Source organism: Podarcis bocagei (assembly GCF_964188305.1).
Source record: "Podarcis bocagei genome assembly, chromosome: 12".
Classification (NCBI taxonomy): domain Eukaryota; kingdom Metazoa; phylum Chordata; class Lepidosauria; order Squamata; family Lacertidae; genus Podarcis; species Podarcis bocagei.
This window is the reverse complement of record NC_138137.1, coordinates 15707324-15730862: the sequence shown is the minus strand read 5'-3', so window position 1 is coordinate 15730862 and position 23539 is coordinate 15707324. Positions and strand designations below refer to the sequence as shown.

Here is a 23539-nt window from a genome sequence, read left to right as displayed (position 1 = left end):
TATACGAATGGCAAATCAAGCTGTTGGACTACTCCAAAATGGCAAAACTGACAGGGATGTTCAGGAACCAAGAAGACAAAAACTTTAAGAAAGAATGTGAAAAATTTAGAATTTATTTAGGAGACCACTGTAAGCAGATGAAAACATTAGCAGGATTTTAATATCACTTGTAATGTCACAAACACTTTGGATAATGTGGACAGATACAAAATATAGGTTATGAAATAATATGCAGTTGAAAATGTTGACAATAAGACCCCTGGAAGGGATGGTGGGAAGTCTAGAATTTCAGAGACACCTATACAGTGGTACCTCAGGTTACAGATGCTTCAAGTTACAGACTCCGCTAACCCAGAAATAGTACCTCGGGTTAAGAACTTTGCTTCAGGATGAGAACAGAAATTGTGCGAGAACTGTAGCTTACGGGTGCTGAGAGGTGTCAGTAGATCCCCGATTCCCGTCACAGAGTTACAAGTCTTAACAATTCAGGGAACTCTGGAAATTGTAGCTCTGAGCGGGGAAATGGGGTATCCTAACAACACCGTTAATAAACTACGGTTCCAGCATTTTGGGGGGTGGGGGAGAAGCAATGTGATGTAAACCCAATCTTAGATGATTTAGGTAGCTGTGAAGAGGCAGGAATCTTTATTCCCAGTAACTGCTTCATGGTGGGCAAGGCCTGAGTTGCTGCGCTCATTAGGCCTGACTCTCCTTTGCAGATCCTGTTCTGCTAATAAAAGAGTTAACTCCAGCTTTCTCAGTGTGATTTACTGCTGGCTCGGTCCTGTCAATGGGGCTTAATTTTCAACTGAATTGTGCCCAAGCGTTGAAGAAAATGAGTAATATAACACCATGTGCTATCAAGTGACGCACATCATGTGTGAAATGTCCCAGAGATTTGAACTGCTAACTTTTCTTTTTTCTCTTTTTAATGACCTCTTTTGATGAGTTTTGGAGACATCCTTGTCAGGTTTCGAGCTGGGATGTGAGAGCAATTATCTGTGCTTAGAGCCGATTCTTTTTTCTTTTCCCCCTTGTGTATAATAAGATTTTATTTCCCCCTGTGTGTAATAAGTTTTCATGGGTATTCCTTTGTGGAAGAACAATGTTATGTTGGCATTACCTTTACAAAATTAGGAATTTATTTTTTTATTAAATTTTCGGTTTTACATTTTAGAATATCAATTTAAACAACCTTAAAATATCAGTGACTTCCTTCCTCTCTTTCCATGGTTCATTTTGCATATCATAAATCCCTGCATATTTTACATAAACTAAACCATTCAGTATTCCATGATTACATCCATCAAAACTTATTGTTGAATTTATGTGAATGCTGCCAACGTTTTCAAATGTACACAATTTCCCCCCATATATTCAATAAACATTTTCCAATCTTCTCTAAACGTATGCTCTTCTTGTTCTCTTATTCTATATGTTAAATCCGTAAACTGCACATATTCCATCAGTTTAAGTTGCCATTCTTCTTTAGTTGGGGCCTCGCTCGCTTTCCATTTTAGAGCTACTAACAAAACACAGTCTGCAGTACAGCGGTACCTCTGGTTACATACACTTCAGGTTACACTCTCCACTAAGCCAGAAATAGTGCTTCAGGTTAAGAACTTTGCTTCAGGATAAGAACAGAAATCGGGCTCCGGTGGCGTGGTGGCAGCAGGAGGCCCCATTAGCTAAAGTGGTTTTCAGGTTAAAAACAGTTTCAGGTTAAGAATGGACCTCCGGCACGAATTAAGTACTTAACCTGAGGTACCACTGTAGTGGCATACAGAAATAACCTTTTTTTCACACCCAGAATTAGAAAATATGATGCTCAGGTATTGTGGTGCGGTACATTATTTCCAGTACCTTGCCATTTAAGGCTTCAATTCTGGGAGTATGTCCCATTAAACTTACTTCTGGGTAGATATTTCTACGCGTGGTTATGTAGGTATGAGTTAAGTTTATACAGTAATAGTTGGATGGGGGTCAATGAATCACCCTTTAACTTCCCAGGCCCTTTAATGTTTTGACTCATAAAGTACCCTTTAATGAATAACTAATATTTCCTTCCAGACTCTATAGCTTCTTTTCTGCTTGAATGAACACTCAGGAGGCTAGCATGAAAGGAAACCGGAATCAATTTATTATTTCTTTCGCCTGAAGTCATTTGAATGTGATGTTGCTCTCAAAGGGTCAAATTTCCCCACGGAGAAATCGAAGCAGTTGAGCAAATGTTAAAAGAACTCAGAATGACTAGGTAAATTGGTTTGGCTTTCCCCCTCCTTTCTTGGGCATTTTTTTTTTTAAAAAAACATTTTTTAAATAATAATTTTCCATTACAGTCCAATAATAGCCTCGTTATAACAATACAACTTTATAATACAAATATTAATACCAATCGTTCAAATGCCGAAATACAGTGGTACCTCGGGTTACATATGCTTCAGGTTACATACGCTTCAGGTTACAGACTCCGCTAACCCAGAAATAGTACCTCAGGTTAAGAACTTTGCTTCAGAATGAGAACAGAAATTGTGCTCCGGCGGCGCGGCGGCAGCGGGAGGCCCCATTAGCTAAAATGGTACCTCAGGTTAAGAACAGTTTCAGGTTAAGAACGGACCTCCAGAACGAATTAAGTACTTAACCCGAGATATCACTGTATTTAATTTAGATATAGTGGGGGGCCCGACATGCTAGATTTGATGATTTTCTTTATTTCTGCGTTCCAGAATCCTATTAATTTCCATTACATTCCAGTCATTATAATAACCCCTTATACAAAAACTGCAATATTAATAGCTTCTATTTGTGTTGACACATTTAATGATTTATAAAACTGCAAGTGAGGAACTCAAAACGATATGATTGTTCTTCCTGTGTGTGGCAATTATTCTGTCCATGGTTTTCTTCCTGTCCTTTTAAGATGTTATGTCTTCCTTTCCCCAGGTTGTTGCTGTTATCCATCATGCCTTGGGCAGAGCTTTAATTGTTGTTGTTTAGTCGTTTAGCTGTGTCCAACTCTTCGTGACCCCATGGACCAGAGCACGCCAGGCACTCCTGTCTTCCACTGCCTCCCGCAGTTTGGTCAAACCCATGCTGGTAGCTTCGAGAACACTGTCCAACCACCTCGTCCTCTGTCGTCCCCTTCTCCTTGTGCCCTCAACCTTTCCTTTATTACGGTATTGATGCTGGGGGGATACTATTCATCCACCACCCGAATAGCCTTCGGACTTTTAATGGAACGTCAACACCTTAATGGAGAACATTGGCTGTCATTTGCCGCAGCATGACAGTGTTGACAGTGTCAAATTTTCCCTTTCTCACCTTCTCCCCTGTCTCATTATCATGACCAGAGATGATTTACATGAAAATAGGATATTTATTTTCTGAAGGTTCTTCCGCCTGCCTCCCGTGATAAGTCATCTTAATCATCTCCATGGCAACCGACTGCGGCTGACGAAAAGGCAGGAACATGTTAGGAAAACGTAATAATAAAAAAATGATACAAAAAGGTGCAATCCAAAAAAAAATAAAAATGGGGCTTTTCAAAGTTGTCATTGCCTGCTCTTTCAGTCTGGAGATGAGAGACAGAGGAGATGCAAGCTTGCTGCTTGAGTTGACCGGATGCTGATGTGATTTGGTACACCCAGAAGCACAGAAAGAGAGAGGGTTCAAGCGCAGAAAAGCATGATCAAAGCAGATCAGTTTGAGCTGCCAAGTCCATTTTTACTTTCGGTACTCAGGCATCTCTAAAATCCAGCCTTTCCCCACCCCTTCTTTTTTTGACAAGGCTCCCCTAGCCATGTGATTGTGAAAGAAATGGAATTTCTAGAAAGATTTTACCAGTTGTGCGAAAGCTTGCTGGCCAGAATCATTGATGGGCGCATGCCCTTGATGTGAGTTTGCATATGGTAATGTTTAGGTTAGGGTTGCCACCCGTCCTGAATAATGCAGGATTCGGGATTCGGGTGGTGCTGTGGTCTAAACCACCGAGCCTCTTAGGCTTGCCGATCAGAAGGTTGGCGGTTCGAATCCCCGCGACGGAGTGAGCTCCCGTTGCTCTGTCCCAGCTCCTGCCAACCTAGCAGTTCGAAAGCACACCAGTACAAGTAGATAAATAGGTACCACTGCAGCGGGAAGAGAAACGGCGTTTCCGTGCGCTCTGGTTTCTGTCACGGTGTCCCGTTGCGCCAGAAGCAGTTTAGTCATTCTGGACACGTGACCCGGAAAAAGCTGTCTGTGGACAAACGCCGGCTCCCTTGGCCTGAAAGCAAGATGAGCAACCCCATAGTTGCCTTTGACTGGACTTAACCGTCCAGGGGTCCTTTGCCTTTTTACGTTTTTTATAATACAGGATTGTCCCTTATTTCAATGTAAAAGGCTATGTCCTGTATTGAGTCAATACAGGACACAGTTCGCCCGATTTCTGCTCTCCTGCTTCATATATGTGCCTCTCACTTCTTTCCTTTCCTTTTTTTCTCCTCGCCCCTTTTCCTCATCCCGACTCCAAGAAGGAGCAAACCAGGGCAAGGTTTTCATGTTTCCCCCGGCAGTTCCCAGCAGTTTCGGGTGGCTTAAGGCAACCATCTGCAGAGCTGCAGTCTGGGAGTGCAAGGCCCTGTCCCTTAGAGAGCAACAGGTTCTGAGTCTCTAGAAACAAGTGATTTTGTGTCAGTGTAGCCCAGAAGTCCCAATTTTGAACATAGTTTGTTGTTGTTTAGTCGTTTAGTCGTGTCCGACTCTTCGTGACCCCATGGGCCAGAGCACGCCAGGCACTCCTGTCTTCCACTGCCTCTCGCAGTTTGGTCAAACTCATGTTGGTAGCTTCGAGAACACTGTCCAACCACCTCGTCCTCTGTCGTCCCCTTCTCCTTGTGCCCTCCATCTTTCCCAACATCAGGGTCTTTTCCAGGGAGTCTTCTCTTCTCATGAGGTGGCCAAAGTATTGGAGCCTCAGCTTCACAATCTGTCCTTCCAGTGAGGACTCAGGGCTGATTTCCTTCAGAATGGAGAGGTTTGATCTTCTTGCAGTCCATGGGACTCTCAAGAGTCTCTTCCAGCACATAATTCAAAAGCATAAATTCTTCGGCGATCAGCCTTCTTTATGGTTCAGCTCTCACTTCCATACATCACTACATAGTTATCTACATGATATTTGAGAGAGGAGGGTGGGGGAGAAGTAGCTCCCCATGAGGAAAGCTTGACAGCTGAGTGAGAATTTGAACCCGGGTCTCCCGGGTCCTAGTCCAACAGTCTAACCATGGCACATCACTGGTTAAACTCGATGAGACGTGAAAGGTGAGTTTGTCTATATGTGGTGGTTGTGTCAGAAAGCCATTACATTTTGGAAATTGATAAGAGAGATAATCAGTTAATTATACCCTAAACTGGATCCCACTTTGCGTTCGTTGGCTGCAGCGTGTAAAAATAGCCGCTCCGCTAGATAAACTAGAACCTATTTTGTAACAAAAGCATATGAGGAGTATGAGGACCGCTTGAAGGAACTGGGTGTGTTTAGCCTGGAAAAGAGGAGACTGAGAGAAGACATGATAGCCATCTTCAAATATCTTAAGGGCTGTCACATAGAGGAGGGAAGCATGCTTGTTTTCTCCTACTCTGGAGGGCAGGACTCGAACCCGTGGCTTCAAGTTGCAAGAAAGGAGATTCCAACTAAACATTTGGAAAAACTTTCTGACAGTAGGAGCTGTTCGTCAGTGGAACGGTCTCCCACGAGAGGTGGTGGACTCTCCTTCTTTGGAGGTTTTTAAACAGAGGTTAGATGGCCATCTGCCATGGATGCTTTAGCCCGGATTCCTCCATTGGAGGGGGTTGGACTAGATGACCATTGGGTCCCTTCCAACTCTTCTACGAAATGTGCCCCATTGTCTGTAATTCTGTCTGTCTCACACCCATCTAGCAAGGGAAATTTCTACCTTCAAAGGATGTGAAAGGACATCGGGATGCAAATGCAAACTCTGATTCTCATGTGGTACCCACTGACCCTACTAGATGGACCTCAAAGGGATGGCAATATTCATCTTCATCTCATTGCATGTCAGAAAGCACAATTGGGTTGGCATAGGGTCCAGAGATTGCCTTTCCACAAACTATTTAACAGTGGTACAGTGGTACCTCAGGTTAAGTACTTAATTCATTCCGGAGGTCCGTACCTAACCTGAAACTGTTCTTAACCTGAAGCACCACTTTAGCTAATGCGGCCTCCTGCTGCCGCCGCGCCGCCAGAGCACGATTTCTGTTCTCATCCTGAAGCAAAGTGCTTAACCTGAAGCACTATTTCTGGGTTAACAGAGTCTGTAACCTGAAGTGTATGTAACCTGAGGTATGTAACCACTGTATGTGGAAGAACCATACACTGCAAAACAGAAAATGATGTGGGATGTGGGATGATTCATCAAATATAAATACAACAGACCCATTTTGCCACACATTTCTTTTTTAAAAATTAGCTTTATTTTCAGAATTCACATATGACAGAAGTTACATAGCCAGTCAAAGGCCTGTGTGTGTGCTGGCAGATCTGGGCAGAGAGGTATTTTCACAAAGCTCAAAGCTTTTTGTTGCAGGTGAGCATGTCACCCTTGTCAAGAAAGACTAATGCGAGGATTCTTTTGTGACCGTTAAGTTGTGCTCCTGAATATACCTAAGCAAAATCTGTCCTCTCCTGTCGATGGTTTGGAGCCATTGCTTCATTCCTTCACGTCCACCCTGGTTTCTCCAGAATTCCTCATCGACATACAGAGATTGCAAAAGCAGGTTTTGCAAGCATCCTGACTTGAGCACAGTCACAGCTGTCTCAGGAAATCTGACCAAAAAAATTAAAAGTTGTGTTTTTTATAGACAGAATCCCATATGCTAAGGTATTAGTGCATGAAGGCAGCATACGAAGCAATCCAACTTCTGCTCCCTGGGATCTATTTCTTTTCCACCCGATATTTATTGAAGGATTAATTTCATCCTACCCCAAATCTCTAAATTTCTCTTTATTTCTTTCCAGATATTTATATAACTATCTTTAAATAAGTTAATATTTGTAGCTGTTAGCCATACCCCCAAGTATTTAACTTTTATATATAAACATAAGTTGGAAACTTGTTGTAGATCCTTTTTATGTTGTTTTGTCATATTTTTCATCAATATCTTAGTTTTATTTTTATTTAATTTGATTCCTGTTATCTGTCCAAATTCCTGGATCCTCTCCAGCACTTTCGGTAAACTGTTCTCAGGATCTTCTACTGTAATCACAAGGTCATCTGCAAAAGCTTTTAATTTATATGCTTTATTTCCTACCATTATTCCTTTTATTGTATCATCTGCTCATATCTTTTTTGCCAGGGTCTCTAATACTAATATAATTAATAACAGTGACAGGGGACACCCTTGCATTGTCCCCTTCGTTATTTTACATTTTCCCATAATCCCATTGTTCACAATCAGCATAGCTTGTTGTTCTGAATAAATTGCCTCAATACTTTTACCAAAAGCCTCTCAAAAATTCATCATTTCTATCGTTTTCTTTGTAAAGGCCCATGAAATATTATCAAAGGCCTTTTCTGCGTCTATAAACATTAAAGTGACTTCTTTCTCATTTCTGACCTCCAGATTATTATTATTTATTAAATAAGAAAGGATACTCACTAAACCATCTCCTGCTCAAAAGGAACAGGGCTGTATCATGAATATTTTGGGCACCGTGGGGAGGAAATATTATTGAGTATATACAGCCTATGGGTAATACTTGCCAATGCCCATCTTACCCGTCTATGCCCTGCAGCAGCCTGAAGTTCAGTTTCGCATCTGGATGGCCCGGTCTGCCTGCGTTGTCAATAAATACTAAGTGTGAAGGCTTGCTCCTCCGGATCTGGAAAAGAAGAATCAACTTGGCAGTAAGAAGAACAGAAGAAGAGTTTGGATTTGATATCCCGCTTTACCACTACCCAAAGGAGTCTCAAAGCGGCTAACATTCTCCTTTCCCTTCTTCCCCCACAACAAACACTCTGTGAGGTAAGTGGGGCTGAGAGACTTCAAAGAAGTGTGACTGGCCCAAGGCCACCCAGCAGCTGCATGTGGAGGAGCGAAGACGCGAACCCGGTTCACCAGATTACGAGTCTACCGCTCTTAACCACTACACCACACTGGCTCTCAGGACACAGGTACATGAATGTGAACAGTCTGTTACAGAACATTTTGGGAAATGTTGGCATGTTTGCCCTACACCTCGGTGCTATATGGACATTTTTATGTGTGCGGCAATATCCTCCACAAAGCAATGACGCCTACATTACTAAATGCGTAGTGGTCCTTAGCAGCAGAAGTCTCTCGCTTCCCCCAAGAGACTTCATACTTCATCTTCTTTCATTCCTATTTTCTTTCATCCAAAATGTTTACTTTGACATTTAGGGCCAGGGGAAAAGTTTTAGTAAGAAGCAAGAATGCATCGCCAGGCTAGTCCACAAATCACCAAGTGTTAGAACAGAAACTCAGTAATGATACAATGGGCAAAGGATATTGGACATAATATACAACTTTCATCATGGGAGAAATTATGGAGGGAGGTTTTAAAATTCACAGTAAGCTGCACATTGAAAGAAAATTCTATGAAAACAATGTATCATTGGTAACTGGCTCCTACTAAACTAGCAAAAATGTATAGAACTGCTACAAATGTATGTTGGAAGCGTAAAGAGAAGGAAGGCACATTCTACCACATGTGGTGGATGTGCAAGATGACAAAAGCATATTGGGAAATGATTTACAATGAGTTGAAAAAACTGTTTAAAATAACTTTTGTGGGGAAAAACAGAAAAGACTGTTTATGTACGCTACGACAGCTGTGTGGATGTTATTAGCCCAAAGATGGAAGGAAGACAAAATACCTACAAGAGAAGAATGGCTGATGAAGATGATGGACTATGCTAAAATGGCAAAAATGACCAGGAAGATCAGAGATTAAGAGGATAATAAATTTAATAAAGAATGGCGAAAATTTATGTTACTTAAAAGAACACTAGATCCAGGTAGGTAGCTGTGTTGGTCTGATGCAGTCAAAATATATAAAAAAATAAAAAAATTGTCCGATAGCACCTTAGAGACCAACTGTTTGTTCTAGGTATAAGCTTTCGTATCTGAAGAAGTATGCATGCACATGAAAGCTTATACCAAGAACAAGATTAGTTGGTCTCTAGGGTGCTACTGGACAATTTTTCAAATCTATTTTAAAATAACACTGTGAACAATTAAAAACATTGGCAGGATTTTAAAAAACACTTGCAATGTGACAAGAACTATGGTGAGAACTGAGAGTTAAGAAAATATGGAGAACATTATATGATGCAGTTGGAAAAGAATAACTATGGAAACCATGGAGAGGTGAAAGGAAGTCCAGGGATTCAGAGAATCCTATGTGTATATAATTATGATTTATTTGTGACATTAACTGTTAAAAATGAATAAAAATATTTTTATATCTTAAAAAAGTGTTAGGACAGAAACAAACTCAATTCACAGTGAAGTGGCATACCAAGATATGAACCAAGACCAGCTCGGCAGGATTTTGGCACTTCTCGTGGAGCAGTTCCTGAACACAGGGCTCAGAAGGATCTGGCTGAAAGCCACAGCAGTATCGATCCAGGCGGTCGTGGACCTGCAGGAGATGTGGAGGATTCAGAGGCGTAAGAATTCTGTATCTGTAATGTCAGACAGAGACCTTTCCTTGTACGGAAGACAAATATTTGCTGGCGGCTGGCAGACAATCTCTAGGTTGTTTCTCCTTGGAGACTGTGTGGTCTACTGGACTGCAGAGTAACCTAGGATCTGGAGCCAAATTCCCCATCGATCATAACTGCCAAGTTTAGTTACTCATTCAGCCCCATCTATAAAACAAGAATGTCAATGGGAACCAGGCAGAGGGTCTTCTCGGTAGTTGCACCCGCTCTGTGGAAGACCCTCCCATCAGATGTCAAAGAGATAAACTACTACAGTGGTTCCTCGGGTTAAGAACTTAATTTGTTCTGGAGGTCCGTTCTTAACCTGAAACTCTTGTTAACCTGAGGTACCACTTTAGCTAATGGGGCCTCCTGCTGCCACCACATGATTTCTGTTCTCATCCCTGAAGCAAAGTTCTTAACCTGAGGTACTATTTCTGGGTTAGTGAAGTCTGTAACTTGAAGCTTTTGTAACCTGAAACATCTGTAACCCAAGGTACTACTGTATCTTGCTTTTAGAAGACATCTGAAGGCAGCCCTGTTTAGGGAAGTTTTTAATGACTGATGTTTTAATGTATTTTTAATCTTTGTTGGAAGCCACCCAGAGTGGCTGGAGAAACCCAGCCAGATGGGCCTGGTATAAATAATAAATTATTATTATTATTATTATTATTATTATTATTATTATTATTATTATTATTATTATTATTATTATGCAAGTACTTTCCGCACTTACAGCCTGATCTTTACATGATTTACTTCAGTGACTGGCAATGGCATAGCATGGGGGGACCGTGGCCCCGGGTGCCCCAGGACAGGATCTCAAATTGAGGTCGGAGCCACAGGGAGGCAAGCAGCGAATGGGACGAGCCTTTGGGGCTGGGATGGGGGCACCTCCTGCTCATGGCCAGAGAAGGGATGCCCACGCACAACCCGACCTTGGGCTGGCCAAGAGGGAGGGCGCTGCCACCACCCACCGAGGAGGGAGGGAGGAAGAAGAAGGCGAGGACGGGGGGAGGGCCAAGGCGACACAGCAGCACTCCTGGCTTCGCTTTTCTCTGCCTTATCTCTGCTCCCAGGTTGGGGCTAGTTTTCAAGGAGAGACTCCCTTGATTAGATGCTGGCCAGCGAAAGGACTAGCCACTGTCCAGTCCACCAGGGAAGCGCAACACGTGCCTTGTTAAGTTGTGGGTGAACATATCAGACGACACAGCGATTCTTCAAACAGCTCTTGTTTATTCAGAGGCCAGAACAGAACTGAACTAAAGGGCTCAGTCAGCCTGCTTATATAGACCTCCAGTACAACGTTAATGTAGCAACTTTCTAAAACTATCCAATCACTGAACGTCACTTTCAATCCTTCATCTGCATAAAAACTATACAATTGCTGAACGTCACTTTCGATCCTTCATTTGCATAACTATCTACAGTATCCCCCTGCTGGCCCAGGGTGAGAACTTCAGTACATAACATGCCTAGAGCCAGCAACCCACGCTACGACACTGGTGATGGGCACCTCTAGATCAGGGGTCGGCAACCTAAGGCCCATGAGCCACAAGCGGGCCACGGGGGTCATTTAACCAGCGCATGAGCCGCCCTCGAACCTAGCCGCCCGCTCGGCGAGTCCCCGCTCGCTGCGCTAAACTGCCACAGCGCAGCACGGGGATTCACTTCTGTGGCGCCGGAAATTGCATCTGCGCAGGCACAGGCACCGGAAATCGCGTCTGTCCAGACGTAGGCACCAGAAATTGTGTCTGCGCAGATGCAGGCACCAGAAATTGTGGACGTGCGCACATGATCTGGCCCCCAGAGGGATCTTCGCTGCAGTGAACCGGCCCACGCGAGGTAAACCTTGCTGATCCCTACTCTAGAGGCACACCAGACTGTGAGGGGTTGGCCTACCAGGCTCTTTAGAGCATAGCACATCCACTTTCCCAGGCCTGGTGTCATATATGATGTCTGATGATGGAAGATGTTGGCTAAAAGAAAGAATGAGGAGCACACACTGAAGCCTGTGCTTTGCCAGATGGGCCACTACTTTCAGTCACCCTGCACAGCAACAGAAAAAGGCATCAAATTCCAAAGGTGCCAAGTTTCCGATGCCAAGGGAAACTCAGGAGTGCAGTGGAGCAAGCTCCCGGTTCTTCCTTTCCCCCCGGGTTGAATTCAAGCCATGGTTACTGTTATGTACTGAGCTGAATCCTAGAACAACAGGATCTGGAATGCAGCAGTCTGATTGGTCCGCAGGAGCCACCCAATCCAGCTCCAGGTGGAAGTGAATCAGCAACCTGATTAGTCTGCAAGAGCAGCCAATCAGGCTCTTGGATTAAGTGAATCAGCAACCTGATTGGCCTGCGGGAGCAGCCAATCAGGCTTCTGGAGTAAGTGAACCCCCAACCTGATTGGCCTACAGGAGCGGCCCATAATTAGCCAGTCACAAGGGGCCCATTGTGTAAATAATATATATATACAGTGGTACCTCACAAGACGAATGCCTCGGAAGACGAAAAACTCACAAGATGAAAGAGTTTTTCGTTTTTTGAGTTGCTTCGCAAGCCAAATTTCCCTATGGGCTTGCTTCGCAAGACGAAAACGTCTTGCATGTTTGTTTCCTTTTTCTTAAAACCGCTTGAAGAGGTGCAGTTGCGACTTGACCGTGCTTCGCAAGACGAAAAATTTGCAAGGTGAAAAAACTCGCAGAACGAATTAATTTCGTCTTGCGAGGCACCACTGTAGCTAGATGTTTTGGGGAAAGTTTCATTCATTGCTACTACGAGATGAATAAAGAGCATGAAATTCACACTCGACTCCGAGTATATTTCAGTTACTGTGGACCTTTCCCCTGATTTCAAGCCTGGATGGCAAAGAAAGAAACATTGCCCAGTTTAGAAATGTCAGTAGGAATGAGGGGGCTTGGCCACCACCCATTCTGAAAAAGCAATTATCTGGTAAGGTTGGAGGCTGCTGAACAGGCCAGACCATCTTGGCTGTGAGTCCTGGAAGACCTCATCTGGAGTCTCTGACTGACTCCAACTACAAAAGCGGAGGCTGCCGAAAAGACTCTTGGGCTGGGGGTGCTGTTTTGTGGGTTATGTGGGGTGGGGGACAGGAGCCAACTCCTAGGGGCTGAGGAGTATTTGAGGGGGCTCCCCCCTAAAGTTTATGAGCACTGCCATTCAAAGAGTGGGTGAGTACCACATCTTACGATTGGGCTGGGCTTTCCTACCACCCCCCAATATTTTACTCATGTTGGCACCCTTGGGTGGGGGTCGTTGCTGTCGTTGCTCTTTGTTTTCTCCATCTTTATTTCAGATTTTGTTGCGACTCATGCAGAAGCGGTTGTGTTTGGTTGCATAGTTTTAAAAAATGCTACATTTATTGTTTGTGACTCCTTTTGCGATGCGGCAGTCGGTATTTGTTTCATGTTGCAAGCCGCCTCGAGCCTGGTTTGAACTGCATGCTCCAACTTGTGCAGTTTAAGTGAGGCGTTGATTTCTCGGGCGATTTCATAACATGAGAAAGCACCGTTTGTTCTCTTTTTCACTGTACCGATAAGTCACACCATTTCAGCAGATGGCGCGTTAGCGGAATATCTGAAAGTGTGAGAGTTGGCAGCCGTTTAATGATAGTTCAGATTTCTCGCCTTCTGAGGTTGCCAGGGAAAATACTGATACCTTCCAAAAATTATCCTAGAGCCACCAATTACACAGTTGGTGGCATTGAAATTACCGCTCTTGCATCCATCCCTCCATGGATCTGTACATTGTTCTTAAGTTTGGACAGGACGGGGAGCGGGGGGAAGGTAATATGTATTTTATGGCTCTATCGGGAACATTGGAAGCTGACAACAGAAAGGACTCTGGTTTTTTGGGGGAAAGTACTTTCAAACATTTTCCCAATTCCTTATGTATTTTTTACCTTGGTTTCCGCCCCAGCCCCAGTCGAAACGGTGTCTCCCTGTTGCTGGCTGCTCAACAGCACCCCCCAGTGTCATATTTTAATAACACATTAAAAGCTAAAGGTACCCCTGACCATTAGGTCCAGTTGCGGACGACTCTGGGGTTGTGCGCTCATCTCGCTCTACAGGCCGAGGGAGCCGGCGTACAGCTTCCGTATCATGTGGCCAGCATGACTAAGCCGCTTCTGGTGAACCAGAGCAGCGCACGAAAACGCCATTTACCTTCCCGCCGGAGCGGTACCTATTTATCTACTTGAACCTGACATGCTTTCGAACTGCTAGGTGGGCAAGAGCAGGGACTGAGCAACAGGAGCTCACCCCGTCGCGGAGATTCAAACTGCCGACCTTCCGATTGGCAAGCCCTAGGCTCTGTGGTTTAGACCACAGCGCCACCCACGTCCCTATAATAACACATTAAGAACATTAAAAATAGGATGTCATGTGTCCATATATTTTATCAAAACCATTCCTTAACATTAAAAACCACGAGCATAGATCTACCCTTGGAGCCAATCTCTCTTACAATGCCTCTGTAAGGTTTTTCTTCTTTAAAGAATAAAACCTTGTTCTCCCTTGCATTCCACACTTCACACAGCTCTTTATCTCTATAACCCTAGTACCTGCCAAAATAAGTATTAAAATACACACACAAGCCAAGCAAACAAAAAAATGTTTGTACCTGGAAGAAGCAAATATGTTGAAGAAATTTTGCAATGATGCCAAACTCCGGTTGCTGCATATTAACTGCCCAGATAGCCTGGCCAACTCTGTTTACTTCAACAAAACTTGACAGGTTCATTGGGGATTGGGGTCCAAACTAGATGTTAACATAGAAGTTGCATTTAAGAGCATTCCCGGTGTTATGCTGCTGGTTTCAGCAGTGGGAAGTCAGGGGGAGATACTTAACTCTTTCCCTTCTGTCTGCTTTTCAGCTCGAAACCTCGCACCCCCTTTCCCAGCCACAAAGATACAGAGAAAAGCAGAAAGGGATAATTTGGGCCGTGAAAGAAAAATACCGTATTTTTCACCCTATAGGACGCATTTTCCCCCCTCCAAAAATGAAGGAGAAATGTGTGTGCGTCCTATGGGGCAAATGCAGGCTTTCGCTGAAGCCTGGAGAGTGAGAGGGGTCGGTGCGCACCGACCCCTCTCGCTCTCCAGGCTTCAGGAAGCTCTGCGCAACCCTCGGGAGACCGGCTCCAAGGGTTGCGCAGAGCTGCCTGCAGTCCCGGGATCAGCGCACTTCTCCCCATCGCCAGCCCCACAAGCTCGGGGGACAGTGGGGAGGCAGAGCGTGCCTTCCCACTGTTCCCCGACCTGGTTCTTCCTGGTTCTTTATTTCCCCCCAAAAAACTAGGTGTGTCCTATGGGCCGGAGAGTCCTATGGGGCGCAAAATACGGTAAGTCTATTGGTGTGTTTTGTGCTGCAGTTTTTGGAGGATAAGTTTGTCGAAGCGTGTGTACGCCTGCGCTACACACCTGTAGCACAATCTCGTATGGAAACGGGGGCTGTGAGAACTGCCAGGTATTTCAAATCAAGTCCTGAAAATGGCATCTGCTTTGTTGTCGTTTTTTAAAAAATCATCCACAGCACACGATTCTCTCTCTCTCTCTCTCTCTCTCTCTCTCTCTCTCTCTCTCTCTGAGATTTTTCTTGGCAATGAACCCTTATTCCTGTGGAGAGCTGTTCACAGAGCAATCGGAATTATATCAGCGACTCAAGGTGTTAAAAAACACCATTCAAACCCACAACCAACAGTAATAGTCTTTCTCTCTGCAGTTTAGGACGGATTTCCAACGAGCGCAGCTGGTCTTTGGGAAAACATGTGAAAGTGCCATATATTAAGAGAGCTGCAAATAATAAGATTATGGGAAAGTCCTGTGCTCACATTTAATAATGGAAAAGCTCTCTCGTCCTGGTGGGATTTCTAAAGGGCTCTGCAAAGAGTTATTCGGAACACAAGCCATCAGGAGAATACGGCTTGGTTCTCTGCATGAGCGAATCTCTACAGGTCAGTGCACTTAAATCAAAATCTTTGCCCAGCATGGCAGAGGAACATCAGAAGATGCCTTATACTAAGCCAGGCCAGTGGTGGTTCTTCTTCTTGACAAAGTAATAATCATAAATAAATAAGAATAAGAATGTGCAACCCACCACTCACCCCACCCCATTGTAGCTATCCAACCTCCCAAAATTTCAACACCTCTTGTGATGGTTTGACCCCTTTCCGTTTTAACAGTACAAATTCTACAAACACCCTCCATATCTTCTCAAAATTATTTATCCTGCTTATTCCCCATCTTATCTTAATGTCACGTGTTAATTTATCATTAACAGCTATATCCCACACCTCTTTATACCATTCTTCCATTTTATATTCTGCTTGCCCCTTCCACTTCATTGCTATCACAATTTGTGCCGCTGTCAATAAATTTGTGAGCAAAACAGCCAAGTCAAGGCAACCAATGTTGGTGGACTTAAAGATGTTCATTTGTCGCAAATTGATTCTAAAGACCATGCAGCACAAATTTTAAGTAATTTGGAGCCTTGGTATGGAAGCATCAAGAAGTGTTCTCATAGAAAATTGACACGTGATATTCCAAGGCTTAAAATGAATTTTAAAGCAGAGTTCACAAAACATGTGAATGAATTTACGGCTGTACAGCGGACGCTCGGGTTGCGAATGTGACCCGTGCGGGATGCACGTTTGCAACCCGCGTCTGCGCGTCTGCGCATGCGCGGGTTGCGATTCGGCGCTTCTGCGCATGCGCAACCGCCGAAACCCAGAAGTAACCCATTCCACTACTTCTGAGTTTCGGTGGTCCGCAAGCTGAAAAAACGCAACCTGAAGCATCTGTACCCTAAGATATGACTGCACTCATAAGGAGCACCATTCGGCCTCTTATCATGACTTAGCAGTTGCACTGTTCAGGAAAAGAAAGGGAGAAGGAAGGAAGGAAGGAAGGAAGGAAGGAAGGAAGGAAGGAAGGAAGGAAGGTTGCTCCACCACCAGGTTTACCTGCAGGAGAAAGTCAAAAAGGGCCAGCCTGGCCCATTCCGAATGCAGGACGGTCAAACATCGTCCCTTCCCAAGAGTTGTTCTGGAATCTTCCATGCCACACCGTTGCCTCAGCAGCTCCTGGTACTGCTGCCACCCTAGAGCAAAGGAGTTCTGGTCATTCCCGGGATCATTCAGATGTTGTATGTCGGGGGCCCACCATACGATGGGTCTGGCGGCACCGTCGGTGTATTTGTAAGGGAGCAGGGGACTGCCAAACTTCCTGGCCACCGCAGGCAGGCTCCGGTGGAGCCCCAAGACTCTGTCCAAGTGGAAAGCTAGAACCTCATAGAGGTCAGTGGGCCTTTTGATTACCCCGCACAGCCCCTCAGAACAGAGTCTTTTGCCGTCGTGGGAAACGGCGTCTTGGCTGGGAGAAAGGATGACCCGGAGTATTTGCCCGTGGGCAGGGATTCGGTCTTTGCTCACAACCGTGCCATTGGCAAGGAGTTTCATCTTCTCCACATCGTCCGGCGTAAACCACGGAAGGGCATTTTCACTCAACCTCAGACTGCCCTCTCGTCTTCCAGAAACGCCATTGGGTTGGGGCTCCGTGCACCACTGTGATTTCTGCAGCTCCTCTGCGTCTCTGACCCAAAACGAAGATGGTTCTGGGTTCTGAGAGCGAGAGCTTCCCATCGGTCCCCCAATGCCTGCCATGCCGCGGAACGACTTTCCGCCTGAGGTGATGGCTTTGATGATACCCGAGCGTTGATGTTTGGCGCCAGCTGTCTGCACATCGGCCTTACATTGTTCCTGAGGAGAAGTCCGTGGGCCTGTGGAGGCATTCTTGAGATATAAAAGAGCACCAAGCTCCACACCTCGGAAACGATGAGACTCCCTCTGCGGTTTCTGACCCGCCATTTTCTTTGTGCTCAGATCTTCGCTGGCAAAAGTGGCATCAAACTTTCTCATGTTTTTCTGGCCAGTCCTGAAGGGATAGGCTTGGCGCCGGAGTTCTCTGCTGCAATCGGAGCTTTTTGCTGCGACATCATGTTTTTTAACCTGCCCCTTTGATTTTAAACCCCTAAGATTTCGCCCTCCCTGGCTCTTCGGCTTGCGGGCTGAGCTGGGGTTTGGCAGAGTTTGTCTTCCCTGATGGCTGGGCCATTCCCAGAGGCTTTGACGCCAAGCCTGCCAGGCAATGGGGACAGTAGAGGTTGCCCACAAATGCTTGGGATGGGCAGCTTTCCCTCGAGGTTCATTCCCAGGCAGGTATTGGAAATTGGACTTCTTGTAGCTGTTCAGGGATGTCGAAGAGAAACTAGTAAGAGCCACCACAGACAAGGCGAGCAAGGCGCAGAAACCAGTCACAGGAGATTTCTTTAGCCTCATTCGATACCATGTTCTCTGAGCCTGTGGAATTTGAATAAGAAAAAGAGTGATTTTTCATAATATAGACATGGAAGCACGGGAACGATTGCAGAAGAGGGGTATAAAATTTACAGCTTGCTCTGGTCTAAGAGAAAATTATAGCCGTGCCTTGGATCCCAAATGCCTTGGACGTTTTGGCTCCCGAACGCCGCAAACCAAGAGGTGAGTGTTCCGGTTTGCGAATGTTCTTTGGAACCCGAACGTCCGATGCAGCTTCTGCAGCTTCTGATTGGCTACAGGAGCTTCCTCAGATGAATAGATGGAAGCAGGAATCTAAGGAGAATGATTCTCGCTTCATATTTCTGTACAAGTGTAGAGATGTATCCTCCAATAATAATAATAATAGGTAAAAAGGTAAAGAACCCCTGGACGGTTAAGTCCAGTCAAAAGTGACTATGGGGTTGCACTGTGACGGAAACCAGGGCACATGGAAACGCCATTTACCTTCCCGCCACAGCGGTACCTACTTATCTACTTGCACTGGTGTGCTTTCAAACTGCTAGGTTGGCAGGAGCTGGGACAGAACAACGTCACCCCGTCGCAGGGATTTGAACCGCTGACCTTCTGATCGGCAAGCCCAAGAGGCTCAGTGGTTCAGACCACAGCGACACCTGTGTCAATAATAATAATAATAATAATAATAATAATAATAATAATAATAATGGAAACTCTGAGAAGGATCTGAATTCTTATAGCACAGAACTGGAAGACTGGAGAAATACCATCAAAGGAACAATGGGAAGAGAAGCTAATGAACTATGCAGAGTTGGCAAAGTTAACAGATAAACTGCGAAAAAGACAATAGTGACTTTGAAAAAGAATGGGAACTTTTACATCATATTTGCAGAAACAACAAAAAAATATAGAGTCATTGGCAGGATTTAAATAAACATTTGCAATTGTATTTATAAAAAACAAGAAACCTAATAGTATGACAATATAGAAGTATGTATAAACAGCAGGATGCAATATGAGATGTAATAAACCAGGGATGGAAGTTGAGGGAAGTCGGCAGGGAAGGGGGAAATTTGAATGTAATGTAATGACTATAGATATTAAAGGTTTTTTTAAAAAAACACAACCCAATAAAAATGATTTTAAAAAGAAAGAAAAGAAATGACACCTACAGGACATGTGCTATGAGCAGTTTCCAAAAAAAGAAAGAAAGAAAGAAAGAAAGAAAGAAAGAAAGAAAGAAAGAAAGAAAGAAAGAAAGAAAGAAAAGAAACTGTGAGAAGGATCAGGAACATACCAGAGAGTAAATTCTATTGAACTCAGTGGAACTTAGTTCTGAGTAAACATGCTTAGGCTTGCAGTACGAGGCTGCACAATCTTTACCCAGTTACCTGGGAGTAAGCTCCATTGAATACAGTGGGACTTACGTCTCAGTAGACAGCGTGAGGCTCCATTTACAATAAAGGAATAAACACTCAATGTGTTTCCTAAGAAATAGCTGGCTGCTGAAGCATTGAGACTAAAGAATTTACAGAGGATTGGTGACTTTTTCCTTCAAAATGAGGGGACCTGCAATTCATACCAGCTTGTGTCTCCAGAGTAGTTTCTCATGGCAATCAGCACATCTGTTCCACTGTGACTATTCTTCGACTGTAACTTGCTTCTCGTTCCTTTGTGTGCCAGTTTGTGGGGGCATAATGCTAGAAAGGCAGGTTAAAATAAATGAAAATTACAAACAGGCTCACTTCCATTCTGGGGGCAAGCCGGATTAAAGTCAGATAGTAGTCATTCTGTAAGGCTCCTGGAACGCAACGGCACCGCAAAGCAGATTTTTATGCGATGTCGCAGCCATCCTTAAAGCCCATCTTTTGAGCGTGCACCTTGTTACCGGAACGTGTACAGTAGCCTCTTGCACAAGAGATAATGACTGGCATCCTGGCTGTTAAGTTGTGGGTGAACATATCAGACGACACAGCAATTCTTCAAACAGCTCTTGTTTATTCACAGGCCAGAACAGAACTGAACTGAAGGGTTCAGCCAGCCTGCTTATATAGAGCTCCACTACAACGCAACAGTAACCACTTTCTGTAACTATCCAATCACTGAACGTCACTTTCAATTCCTTATTTGCATATGTGGAAGTGTGTGAAAACTATCTACAGTATCCCGCTGCTGGCTCAGGGTGAGAACTTCAGTGCATAACACTGGCAAATGGGTGCCATGGACAATAGCAGACCATCCAAGAATGGACTGTGCTCTCGGTCAGGGCAAAGAAGTCTGATTACCTGACCGGGTAAACCAGGAATTTGTAAATATTTCCATTGTTTCACTTGATGGGTGTTATGTATTCAGTGGCCTGTGTTTGCCTGAGCTTGAATCTGGACTGAGGATTCTGAGCTCCTGTGTTCTCATTCGATACATGATGTCCAATCACAGAAAATTTCAGGATTTGGGCCTCTGCCATTGGCCCTTAGACTCTGAGTCGTGATTTGCAGCTTAGAAGTTTAGACAGCCAATCGCGTTGGGAGTGGGAGTGGCCCAGGCCTTCAGGAATGTATATAAGCCGTTGCTTTGCCCATTTCCCAGTTATGTAGTTCGATATAGGTCCTTGCTGTCATTGCTGTGTCTTGCCTTGTGGGAACCCACCTATATTTCAATGGGTGTGAGGTGGAGGGCAAGGGATAGATGGGGGCAAACCTGATTAGCCGGTTTCTGCCAGAAAAAAAACCCCTCCCTGTTTGTGACATATCTATGATGCTTACTAAGGGTGTTGTGGGTAAAAGGGAAAACTTATAAAAGTAAGAGCATCCTTTTGTTCTGGGCTTCTTCCTGCTTCTTCCATGTGGTGGGTGGAAGTCCTGTTGCAACAGTCTTTTGAATAAAGATCAGGCCTACAGGCTGCTGTTTTGCTCCCATATTCTTGGCTGGTGTCTTTCTTTGGCAATCCAAGTGAGCCCAAGGATTTTCATAGAATCATAGAATCATAGAGTTGGAAGAGACCACAAGGGCCATGGAGTCCAACCCCCTGCCAAGCAGGAAACACCTGCTTTTCCTGTAGCACCTTTAAGCAGACACCACGGCAAGGCTCCAGGAACTGAGCCATCGCAAGCAAACGAACTCCCAGCCTCATTCTTGCGCCTCACAAAGCTTCTCGTGGGCTCCCCAGCCTCCTGGCTGAAAGACTGGATAGAATTTTCTGCCAAAAAAACTCCTAAGCAGTATAATAGCCGAGCAAAGGGACATGACAGAAGTCTCTGCATTGAACCTGAATAGAATTAAAGCAAAGCGTCCACATTGGGGGACTCTGACTCCAGCAACGCTACCTGAACGAACTCCAAATGAGGCTCCCTGCCTTTTCTCCATCTGTACCTCTTCCTCCTCAAAGTCCCTTCCTTATTATTATAATAATACATTCTATCCAGGACCTTTGCTGCAAGTTTGGTCTCGCATCGCGGAAAACAGAACCAACATAAATTGCGAGGAGATGCCAGAAATCTGTTATTAATTTCCTTGTCTGCTCCTGCTCCGATCTCTTCAGAGGCAGCGAACATCCTCTTCTTGATGCATTCCAGCGCCTGCCTCTCTCTCTCTCTCTCTCCCCTTCCAAATACAGTGATTGACAAGATCGTTCCCTGTCCTGGTTAAATGCCATGATGATGGAACAAAAAAAGAATAAATACCGTATTTTTCGCCCTATAGGACGCACCTTTTCCCCTCCAAAAAGGAAGGGGAAATGTGTGTGCGTCCTATGGGGTGAATGCAGGCTTTCGCTGAAGCCTGGAAAGCGAGAGGCGTCGGCGAGCATCGACCCCTCTTGCTCTCCACGCTTCAGGAAGCTATCCGCAAACCTTACGAGCCCGGCGGGAGTTCCCGCAGGCTTGCAAGGCTTGTGGGCGGCAGCCTGCAGCCCAAAGCATGGGGCGCCCTCCAGAGCTCGCCCCGTGCTTCGGGAAGGTGTCTGCAAGCCTTGCGCACCTAGCGTGAGGTCCCGCCGGGCGCGTGAGGCTTGGGGCGTCAGCCTGTTCTGTGGGCTGGGTTTTTGTTTTTATTCATTTCCCCCCCCCAAAAAAAAAACAACAACAACGAGGTGTGTCCTATGGGCCAGTGCACCTTATAGGGCGAAAAATACAGTATATGACTCCTGGTTGGAGTGTGTGTGTGTAGGCTGCAAACGCAGAAATGTACAGCAGAGAAATTACTGTACAGTGGCCACTTAATGCTTTGCTGGGGGCGGGGGGAGGAAATGCATCACTTTAAATAAATTTTAAAAGAGGGTACAGATTTACTTATTTATGCAGAGTAGGTTAACTGTCCAGGTGTGGACTATTGGTGGGCAACATCTAGGCTTCTGGTCTCCCTTCTTACAGTTTTTTTAAAAAATCTTTTATCTTACTGGGTTTTTTAATCTTTAAATCAGACTCGGAGCAGACATCCCTTTGAACAGAGGATGCCTTCAAACAGAAGTCTGTCCTCTGTAAAGTAAGGCACATGGTCATCCTAAATTACTGGAACAGCTATGCTTTAGCAGATCTACTGTGAGCAAATGTTCTCAGCCTGCTGCTTTATGCTATAGACTCCTGCTCCCCAACCTATACAGTGGTACCTTGGGTTAAGAACTTAATTCGTCCCAGAGGTTTGTTCTTAACCTGAAACTGTTCTTAACCTGAGGTACCACTTTAGCTAATGGGGCCTCCCGCTGCTGCCACGGGATTTCTGTTCTCATCCTGAAGCAAAGTTCTTAACCCGAGGTACTGTTTCTGGGTTAGCGGAGTCTGTAACCTGAAGCGTCTGTAACCTGAAGCATCTGTAACCCGAGGTACCACTGTACTGTACTCAACATTAAGGTCTCACAACAAATGTAACTGATTTGTAAGAAATACACTCGTACCTTGGTTTTCAAAGAGCTTAGTTCTCGAACATTTTGCCTCCCAAACACCACAAACCCTGAAGTGACTGTTCCGGTTTGCGGACTATTTTTGGAAGCCAAACATCTGATGGGGCTTCTGATTGGCTGCAGGAGCTTCCTGCAGCCAATTGGAAGCCAGGCTTTGGTTTCTGAACTTTTGGGAAGTCGAACGGACTTCCGAAACAGATTCCGTTCGACATCCAAGGTACGACTGTACTGTGCAATCAGAAAAAAGAGACAAGGTAGGACAAGGCATGTACTTTTGTAAAGCAAGAAAATCTTTAACAAAAGTATTTTTAAAAAAAGAAAATAAAAAAGAAAACAGTTTGCAGCTTCCAAGCACAAAATATTGCTTTCTGGTTTGCATCCCCTGGCTTTGGCGAGTTTTGGCTTGAATCCCTTCTGCTCTAGGCTGTTCACCATCAACAAAATGCAATCTCCCGTTCCCTCTCCCCTTTCACAAATGAAAGATGATATCTTAAAAGTAAATGCCTTGTGTTGATTCTGGCACCCAATATCAAAAGCCTAAAGCGGCTTAGCGGTTGTGAAAAAGATGATGTGGAGATTG

The 23539-nt window shown here is 44.7% G+C and overlaps 1 protein-coding gene across 3 annotated transcripts in view; it reads right to left on the bottom strand.

Moving 5' to 3' along the window:
* Positions 1-6445: 6445 nt before the first annotated feature.
* GASK1A (golgi associated kinase 1A) overlaps positions 6446-23539 on the bottom strand; it is a 28219-nt gene continuing 11125 nt past the window's right edge. The window contains exons 2-6 of one of the 3 annotated variants that reach the window (XM_081164626.1): positions 19648-19765; positions 16698-18092; positions 9536-9658; positions 7773-7876; positions 6446-6820 (exon numbers count right to left, since the gene is read on the bottom strand). In XM_081164626.1, coding sequence (XP_081020752.1) covers positions 6610-6820; positions 7773-7876; positions 9536-9658; positions 16698-18071 — 1812 coding nt within the window. In that variant the 5' untranslated portion in view covers positions 18072-18092; positions 19648-19765 and the 3' untranslated portion in view covers positions 6446-6609. The remainder of the gene's footprint in view (positions 6821-7772; positions 7877-9535; positions 9659-16697; positions 18093-19647; positions 19766-23539) is intronic. The other 2 variants (XM_081164625.1, XM_081164627.1) reach the window with 2 other exon arrangements.